Here is a 10,055-nt window from a genome sequence, read left to right on the forward strand (position 1 = left end):
ATGTATGTATGATGGATGTATGTATGATGGATGTATGTATGATGGATTGTCTTTAGCTGGACAACCGAGAATTGAGGCACCTGATGGTGGTGTAGATGAGACTGGAGCAGGAGCAACAACGTGCAGGGCTGAATTCAGCAGAGAAGAGTTTGGGTCAGAACCATGAAGTGTGTGTGAGTGTGTGTGTGTGTGTGTGGGGGGGGGGGGTGACGCTTGACAGAATCAGAGTCGCTCCATTCAAACACAACCTGTTGTTGCACCAAAACAGTAATTTAATCGTTTACAAATGGAGGTAAATGTAGATGTTTAACAACGCGTCAAAATAGGCTACACCAAAATGCAGGAAATGGCATCTACTTTATCCAAAACATTTTGGGGGAGGACCCACAAACCCTGCGCCCCTCCTCACCAGACCGCCCTCTATTTGTGCTCTGGCATCGATTGGTTTACAAATTAAGCACCCCCCCCCTAAATACCCTTAATATTAGTTGTGATAACTGTTTCCAGGTGTTGAGTTTTGTTGACTCCTGCAGGTTTTAGTTGTAGCTTCATGTTCCAATGTGCATTTTTAAACATCTATTATTTAGTTATTTGAGGCGTAATGGAAAAGTGTCATGATGCAATGTGATTAACAATATTTTAGCCTGTTAGCAAGTTGGGAAGGTGTGTAGGAAAGAACCCCCCCACACCATCATATGGTCCCAGACCTCTGTAGTACACAGAGCCTGGCTCCAAACGTACATAATGGCAGCACCAAAAAATAAATAAAACTAACATTTTGACTTCAGTTTTGAACGATGGAAGTTACTGGGGTCACTTCCTCCATCTTTATTCAGGTCAGTGATTTAGACTAGCTGTGAGCTCACCAGTCTTCTGTCAGTTACTGCTTCTAAAGCGATCCAGAACTGGTAGGACATCACATATTTAAAACTTTTATACATAACCATAATTCAACAGAGACATGGACAAAAAGACAGGAGACAAAACTGGAAGTGTCAGAAATGAAGATGTTGAGGTTCTCCTTAGGAGAGACAAGGATGGAGAAGATCAGGAATGAGATCATCAGAGGTACAGCACAGGTTGAACACCTGGGAGATAAAGTTAGAGAGGACACACTGAGATGGTTTGGACATGTCCAGAGGAGGGACAGTGGTTTGGACATGTCCAGAGGAGGGACAGTGGTTTGGACATGTCCAGAGGAGGGACAGTGGGTAAATTGGTAGAAGGATGTTAGAAATGCAGCTGCAGGAAAAAGACAAAGAGGAGACATATGGATGCAGTTAGAGAGGACATGGAGGTAGTTGGAGTAGAGGACAGAGGACACAGAGGACAGAGTGAGATGGAGGAGGATGACTCATTGTGGAGACCCCTGAGGAGGAGACAGCTGAAAGAAGAAGAAGTGTGCTGACCTTTGGATTTCACATACTGCCTTTCCCACAGTCACCACTGGTTTGTTTCCAGTGTCCAGAAAAGCTCCTCTGATGGTAAGCATGGTGTTTCCTGACTTCGGGCCGAAGGTGGGGAAGATGTCGTGAATCGCAGGGTCCTGGATGGAGGGACAGTCATGCATATTCAAAATGTCTTTCTTTCACATTTGAGTAACCTACTGTTGATTTGTTTGGACCAGCTGAAAAACCAGGAAGCCTTTGTCCTGACTGAGGGTGAGTCTGCTTCATCTGGCACTCAGAAAGAAGACATTTACCGGTGTAACAGGCCAAATCAACACCTGTTCACATTGAACTCAAGTATAGGTTGGCCCTGGATGACAAACTGTTCTAGGCCAAACTGTATCTGGGTGTATAAAATAGCCTAGGCTAGACTATACCCCTCCTGACCAGTATATACCCATCTACATATCCATAGATACCCATAATCTGTTCTGAAGGATAAGATTTGGCCTAAGCCAAAGTATACCTGGGATATAATATAGCCTATAGACCTCTTTAAGCCCTGGTATAGTTCGGCCCGGGGATACACTGTGGCCGGTTACACTGACTCTTCCAGTTTTTCCACGTTGGTTTAGAGTCTAAACCAACGTGGAAAAAGGTGAGTCTAAACTTTAGACTCGCCTTCTACCGATCAATCAACATTTCCCCAATCTACCACAGTAACAACAACCTTCAGAGTGGTTTTATCGTAAAAAATGTCCCACATAGACACGCAGCATTTAGTGGCACGGTTGGAGTTATTCTAGGGTTTGGTCCAAGTTTTCTGCCACTACTACTTTTATGTTTTACTGGTAAAATGCTTTGGTTTGTTGGTTTATAGAAAAAACATCTAGCATTCTTTGAAAGAATGAGCATTCTTCACGTCACCTTTCATGCCAGACTTTTAAACTATCATCTTACTCGAAGTGACAGAGACATAATCACTTAGGTCAACCTTAAGTTTGGGGATGACTCTCAGCAACTACCACAATAACATTTAGCTCAATATCTGTAAAACTTACTGTTATACTTGGCTTTGTGTTTGCTAATGTCAAATAGCTGAAGTGGCCATCTTGAATTTGATAAACTCCTAAATTTAATTTGGTATAAATGTGATCTGAATGATTCATTAAAATCCAGAGGTTCATTAGATATTTTGCTAACAGAAAAACAGGGTTGATACCAACAGTTAATGCTCAAGTTTCCAAGAAAGATTTTTCCCAACGAGAAGCACAAAGTAAACGAAGTATTTCAGCTACTAATCCCAACTTTACCACAACTTGTGTTGGAGCCATGTTTGTGTTTTCTAACAGGAGTTGGACGTGGCAGCCATCTTGAACTGGGAACACACACACTGACACGTGTAAAATCATTATCACCCTTTTGCCTTTGGGTCTTAATTGTTTGGAAACTGAAACAAATTCATTTTGAGAGGAGACGGGTAAGAAATCGTGAAAAAGGTTTTGACCTGCGGTCCATCCTGAATTTACTGCAGGTTTTCTTTATCCTTTAGTTTTTTTAAACAAACTTCAAAAATAAAAGAATAAAATAAATTCTTACCACAAATTTGAAACCATCCATCTTGGCGACCTTGTGGCCACTGGTGACCTTCACTGTATGTCCTGATGGGGTGAAGTTCCCATTGAAGACAGGGAAACACTGCATCTCAGTCCATCTACACCCGACCCCCCCACAAACAACACACAAACCAGACATTATTCCACAGCTCCCAGCATTTAGCCTAATTCAATGATCAGTATTCTGAAAGAATGCACAAAGACACAATCTTCATCTGGGATTGTGTGAGCAGTGTTCTTTATCCCCCCCCCCCCCCCCCCTTTGTAATGAGGTTGTTTGGAGGAAAAAGGGCCGTTGAGTACGTCGAGGTTCCAGGGGATTTGGAATGAGGAAAAAGTTTGGATTCAGTCGTTTGTTTCTTGGGCAATTTTTCAGTTAAGGCTGTCATGTGTTGAATGTGGCAGGCAGCAGAAAAAAGAAACCGGGGGGGGGGGGGGGATCCTTAACGTTCTTTCTTCAACACAATAACCCCTATTAAAGCTGGCCCCCCACCTCCGACCCCCGTAAGACACAAGTGTATGGGTCACTTTATCTCCTGAGTGCCCACCACCTCATGGACGCAGTGGCAGCAGATCCTGAGAAGGAACTGAGCTTTTTACTAAACTCCACAGAATCCTAGAAAACCCAAAGTAACTTCCTCAGTCTTCAGATATGTGGTGGTTGTACACGACAACAGTCCCCGGTCTCTCTGGCACCAAAGGTTTCTGAATCCTGGTCTCAGAGTGGATGTTTTCCAGGGACCCCTCCCAGCAGGAGTTTAAATAACCTGTAGGTGTCCAATCTCCCATGCTCACTACAGTCAAAGGATTTTCAGTTACGATAAATGGCAGCAAACGGAGCGTTTTTGTGCTGCTCACCCTTTTTCAGTATGTACGAGCAAACCACCAATGTCCTAGGCCCAAAGGACCACGCATGTGTTCTCCAGTTTGGATGTAACTGTCATCATGTTGACCTCATGAGAGATGCATGCAGCTGTGTCTGGCATCAGGGTTGCCAGATAAACTTATATAGAAATGCAAAATGTATTTTACGTGTTATTTTTACATTTTTATGTGAAGCCTGTGTGGTTTTTCTGTGAGGAACCGGTCACCTCAAAAGTTTTATTTTGAAAAGATAACAAAGTGGAAACTACCATCCCAGGTGAGCTGCATCTTTAATGACAGAATGTGTGCACTCCTCCACATCGATCCCCTGGAGCTGTGACAGGAAGGGACAGAAATGCCCTCTGCTAACAGAGTTAGCTGCAGCACACGTTTCAGCTCCATCAGTGGGGGGTTTCAGTTGCAGGACTCGTGTAAAAGCAGTCTAAAATTCACCTCAAGACTCATGAAGAATGTGCACATGATAAAGTTTTAAAAACAAAAGCCTATTTTTAAATATTTGCCCAATTTCAGATACAATAGTCCCTCGTTACTTCATGGTTTGACTGTCGCCGACTCGTTCTTTCACGATTTTCAAATAAAGATTGGACAATTGTCATGACACACAATTGGCTGATTGATGGATGAGCCGCACGAGCAGCATGGATTGTTTATTTTAAATAAATTATTAGAAATGATTTAGCACCTGCTAAATATTTAGGTGGAGGGAGAAGCTCCCTCCTGCAGCCTGTCATGATCTCCGCTCTCTGCCACCTGTGGCTCTTGGCCACGCCCACATTTCTCCTCTGGCTGCAGCAGCTTCGGATTGTCAATTTAAAATGTTACAGTATTTGAATTTAAATAGTTTATTTACACAAAAGGAGGGAGCTTGGGAGGTGATGAGTGTGACTGCAGCGTGGCAGAGAGCGGAGATCATGACATGCTGTGCTCTTTTACAGCATTTAGTTTAGAAACATAGAATACTGCGAGAGTGTGGGCAGGGTTTACAAAGCCTTTATATATATATATATAAATACAAAAATTAACTATTACTCATTACTATTACTATTTGTACTACTAGCCCTACTTCGCAGTTTTCCACTTATTGCGTGCTTGGAATGCCCATCCTCAGCATGTTAACACGCACCTGTTGATGTTTTCCTGTCGAATCAGTTTGCAGGGAGTTCCCGCCACTTCCACAGACACCATGGAGGCCTTGAAGTTCTCCGTCTTGTCGAAGCCAAAGTTGTTTCCACAAACGGTCACTGCCGTGGAGCCTCGGACCGGTCCAGATGTCGGGGAAACCTAATGAGCGGGCAAGAGGCTGGCGTTTACATGTTCACCTGCTTTCACTGCACAAACATCAGCTCCTTCTTAAATAAACCAGAGAAAAATGCAAAGAACTGCAGAGACCAACTGTTACACAAGAAAAACAAACAGTACCTCGAATCAACACAACCACGGCTTAAAGCTAAAAGGAGCAACAAGGAAGGACAAAACTTCAAAGTAGCAAATGAGTGGCTAAAAGCACGGCATGGTGGAGCAGTGGTTAGAGCTGTCACCTCTGAGCAAGAAGGTTACCAGATCAAATCCTGGCCGGGGGCCTTTCTGTGTGGAGTTTGCATGTTCTCTCCGTGCATGCGTGGGTTTTCTCCGGGTACCCGTTTCCTCCCACAGACCAAAAACATGCATGTTAGACTGATGGTAACTCTAAATGTCCAGGACATCCTTGTAAAAGAGATTGATGATCTCAATGATTTCTTCCTGGTAAAATAAAGTAATAATAAATTGTTCCTAGGTGAGAGAGAGATAATATTGTCTTTTTTGTCTCTATGTGTCCCTGTGATGTACTGGAGACATGTCCAGGGTGTCCCCCGCCTCTAACGTGGTGGACATGGGAACTAGCAACCCCCGTGACCCGGGCAAGAAGGGAGCGGGTGAAGATAATGGATGATTGGAAAGCAATAATTAACCAAACTGTAGCTGCAAACTAAAATTAGAAAGATGGTAGCTATCAACGTTCTTCTCAATATTTAATTCATATATACTGTATATATATATATATATATATGAATGAATAAAAGTTACAAATACTACAAATCATAGAAAGCTGTTGATGATCAAGCCAGTTTGAGATGTTTAAAATAGCACAAACCTCCTGGAAGTAGTTTAATCCTTGAAAAAACAGCAGAGTGAATATTGATATAATCTAACAATTTATACCAGCTTATCATCTAGTCTTTCTGCTAGTCTTAAATCTAATCCTGTCTGTTGAAAATCACAGCAGAAGAGTTTTTACACCACCTTTTACTGTGCGCTCTACTGGCTGCATTTAGAGCAACGCTGGAAGTGCTCGGTTGTTTTTTTACATGCAGAGAGAAGCAGCGTGAGATGAAGAACTACAACTGGACACAAACAGTTACGTTGACATGGGGGAAAAAACAGGCTTGAATCCTGAAAGCGAGAAGGAAGAGCAGCTGTTAAAAGTCTACCCTTCAGGACCGTCCATAACCTTTGGTTCTACAGAGCCAACCCATGTGGACCAGAGGCAACACACACTTGCTTTTGGAAGAGGGAGAAGTTTGAAACAGGGGGGATCACGTGATAACTGGCCCAGCTGTTTGAGCTGCAGGGACAGAAAAATAAGTCTAGGTCCAGAGTCCAGAGTCCCAGCACAGTGTGGGGACAGACCGTAGTCATGGTTACCTGAGTGATGACAGGTGTGCAGTTGTCCTGAGTCCACTCGGATGACCAAGGACACTGGTTCTTTCTGGTGCATCGCCCGTCGCACCAGCCGCACTGCGTCACCCTCGATGAGAGCAAACACGATATGCAGGTGGTCAGCTGATCACAGCCAGGGCCAATCAGAGGGATCCTGGTGATCTGGGGGGGGGGGGGGGGGGGACAGAATTTAAGGATACAAGGATTTTTATTGGCTTTCTCATCACATGTGGTACATGAGGTGGAATGAAACTATGTACGCAGTGTCCCAGTTACATCCAACAGAAATACAAGTTGTAAAGAAAACCATTAGTAAGATCTGAGCCATGGACTAAGAAAATACTACATTCACTAAACTAATACACTAAACTAAGAAAACATTAAGCACTAATAGTTTATTTAAGACAATTTATGACAAGAGAACACGTCAATGCAAAGAAGGGGAAGCATACTTCTTTATTTTTAATCAAATATAAATGTCCTGTTCTGATCCAGAAAGACAGTTTGATTTATTTTTTTAGTTCAGGAATCCCCGTGGACTATGATGTTTGCAGATGACATCATGATCTGTGGTGAGAACAGGGAGCAGGTGGAAGAGAACTTGGAGAAGTGGAGGTATGCACTTGAAAGAAGAGGAGTGAAAGTCAGTCGTAGTAAGACAGAGTCCATGTGTGAATGAGAGGGAGGAGGTGGAACAGTGAGGCTTCAAGGAGCAGAGGTCACAAAGGTGCAGGACTTCAAGGACTTGGGGTCCACTGTCCAGGAACATGGGGAGTGTGGTGAAGAGGTGAAGAAGAGAGTCCAGGCAGGATGGAGTGATGGAGAAAAGTTTCAGGAGTGATTTGTGACAAAAAGGTGTCAGCAAAGGCCAAAGGAAAAGTTTACAAGACAGTGGTGAGACCAGTTATGTTGTATGGTCTGGAGACAGAGACATGGACAAAAAGACAGGAGACAGAACTGGAAGTGTCAGAAATGAAGATGTTGAGGTTCTCCTTAGGAGAGACAAGGATGGAGAAGATCAGGAATGAGATCATCAGAGGTACAGCACAGGTTGAACAACTGGGAGATAAAGTTAGAGAGGACACAATGAGATGGTTTGGACATGTCCAGAGGAGGGACAGTGGTTTGGACATGTCCAGAGGAGGGTCAGTGGTTTGGACATGTCCAGAGGAGGGTCAGTGGTTTGGACATGTCCAGAGGAGGGAGAGTGGTTTGGACATGTCCAAAGGAGGGCCAGTGGTTTGGACATGTCTGTGTCACTTCACCACTTGCTCTCGCCGAGGTTGGATGCTTCTCCTCTCCCTCTCTGCTTTGCTGCTCTGTCTGTCAGTGAAACTGCTTCTGAGCCTCTCTTGCATCTTCTGAACCATAATTATGGACTTGTTTTGACCAGTTGGTCCCTCAACTCAATTGACAACATTTTCTTCGAAGAGAAGACAGGCTTTAGTTGAGACGATTTGTCCTATTGACACGCAGCTGGATATCTCATCGACTTGAAAACTTGATGATGTGTCTCTCTCTGCTGCCATTTGTGGATTTTAAGGACGCTTATTTAATTGGATTTTCGATAACTGGTTCCTGCGTTTTGGATTTGGCTGGTTACTGGTTTTATCTACAAACAAGGAAGTCCTCGGCAGCAAATTTGGACCCGATCACGCTGCTTGCCTTTATGATGGCTTGGTTTGTGCCTCGAGTACCTAGACTCAAATGCTTTGGGCTGAATGGATCAGATCTCTGGGATTTTACTCAGTCATGTTCCATCGGTGTGGCCATGTAATGTGGACATTTCGGAACCAACTGGACCAACACAGACTCAAGGTAGATGTCATTAAGTTCTGCCTGTCCCCAAAACAACTGTGTTTATCTAAATTTGGTTCCCTTGTCTGGTCTTGAAGGCCATCTTATCTGAATTCACCTGGAGAACATGTGATCTGACACTCACCACCCCCTCCCTGAGGAATTTCCAACTGATAACCAGATGAACCAGCTGAATAAACTTGTGTCATCATTTCAGGACTCTTGGATTCTCATAGATGTTATTCTTGGCCATTCCTCAACATCCCTCGAGAATGTTTATGGATCTCACCGGAGGACATTGACTGATTATCTTATCAGAACTCTTACAGTGACCTTGAGAGCATCTATGATCATGTTGACCGCTCTCGTCTCCCCCGTCTGCAGAATGTCTACGTCACTATGTGCTTGTTTGTGCGAGGTGTTTTTTTAATATTAGAGGGGTTTTTTCTCAGGCAGGAAAAAAAAAGTCTGGTAGGAATTTTTTCGCCTCCAACTCCTCCATGTGTCCAGTTAACCACTGTTTTTGTTTGTCCAAACTGGTCTCACTTGTAAATGAGCCTTTGAGGCTCAATGTGATTTATCTGTCTAAATAAAGGTTGAATGAAAAAAAAGGAGGGACAGTGGGTATATTGGAAGAAGGTTGTTAGAAATGCAGCTGCAGGAAAAAGACAGAGGAGATATCTGGATGCAGTTAGAGAGGACATGGAGGTAGTTGGAGTGAGGACAGAGTGAGATGGAGGAGGACTCGCTGTGGAGACCCTGAAGAGGGAACAGCTGAAAGAAGAAGTGTCTTTGTTGGCTCAATGTTCATTGCTGCCAATTTCTCTGATAATTTGTCACTAATGTGCATCAAATCTAGTTAAATCTGCCATAATGTTCCTTAATGCTCCAACTGCAGCTCTTCTTTTACAAAGTTAAGACTGAGAAAGGACAATGGATGCATTGATAGTTCATAAATCGGTGGTTTAGTGCTTACCTTGTTCCCCGTGGCCATCAGCACGGCTCCGTCTGAGACAACAGGGTCCTGCAGAGCCACACTGGCAGAGACGGGTCTGGAGTCGAGACGGATGTTCACGTGAGGAGAAGCAAACCTGGAGACCAGCACCTGGAGAACGCAGGACATTTTAGGGTTTTCTATGGCTGCTCGCCATCACCAGAGTCTGAAAGCCACTAAAAGACTAGACATGGAAACTGGTGTAGCTGAATATCATTAGCTATAAGTAAATAATCAAAGTCTGCATAAATCTTCATAAACAGCAGAAAATAATATGTGGGGTTCCTACTCCCTGGCAAATATTCATGGTGTTGATTAAACTGTGGGATTAGATTTGACATGCTCATTAGACAGACTTGATAAACCAGGAGCAACAAGAATGCTGGAAAACCTCTGGGGGTTCCTGTAGTGGTGAGCCATCGTACCCTGAAGGGGAGGTGGTGCACAAAGTGATCCAGGAGGTGTCATCTATTCTGGGGTAAAGATTTGGCCTATTTTATACGTCCCCTGAGTGAAGCCAAGCTGTTCAAACCCAGTTTTCTCTAAGAATTATTGAACAAATGTCAACATGAACTGTGGAAAAACACAAGTGTCACTGAGTCTGACATGTCTGCTCCTGTTATAAGTGTACTGTATATATATACACATATATATATATATATATACACACATATATAT

General features: G+C 43.5%; 1 protein-coding gene across 1 annotated transcript in view; it reads right to left on the minus strand.

Annotated features, from left to right (window-relative positions):
- met (MET proto-oncogene, receptor tyrosine kinase) overlaps positions 1–10,055 on the minus strand; it is a 108,186-nt gene that overhangs the window by 48,254 nt on the left and 49,877 nt on the right. Inside the window, exons 4-8 of the mRNA XM_037683062.1 lie at positions 9,360–9,488; positions 6,572–6,748; positions 5,013–5,170; positions 2,988–3,102; positions 1,410–1,546 (exon numbers count right to left, since the gene is read on the minus strand). Coding sequence (XP_037538990.1) covers positions 1,410–1,546; positions 2,988–3,102; positions 5,013–5,170; positions 6,572–6,748; positions 9,360–9,488 — 716 coding nt within the window. The remainder of the gene's footprint in view (positions 1–1,409; positions 1,547–2,987; positions 3,103–5,012; positions 5,171–6,571; positions 6,749–9,359; positions 9,489–10,055) is intronic.

Source organism: Nematolebias whitei, chromosome 10 (assembly GCF_014905685.2).
Source record: "Nematolebias whitei isolate Nwh7 chromosome 10, NemWhi1, whole genome shotgun sequence".
Classification (NCBI taxonomy): domain Eukaryota; kingdom Metazoa; phylum Chordata; class Actinopteri; order Cyprinodontiformes; family Rivulidae; genus Nematolebias; species Nematolebias whitei.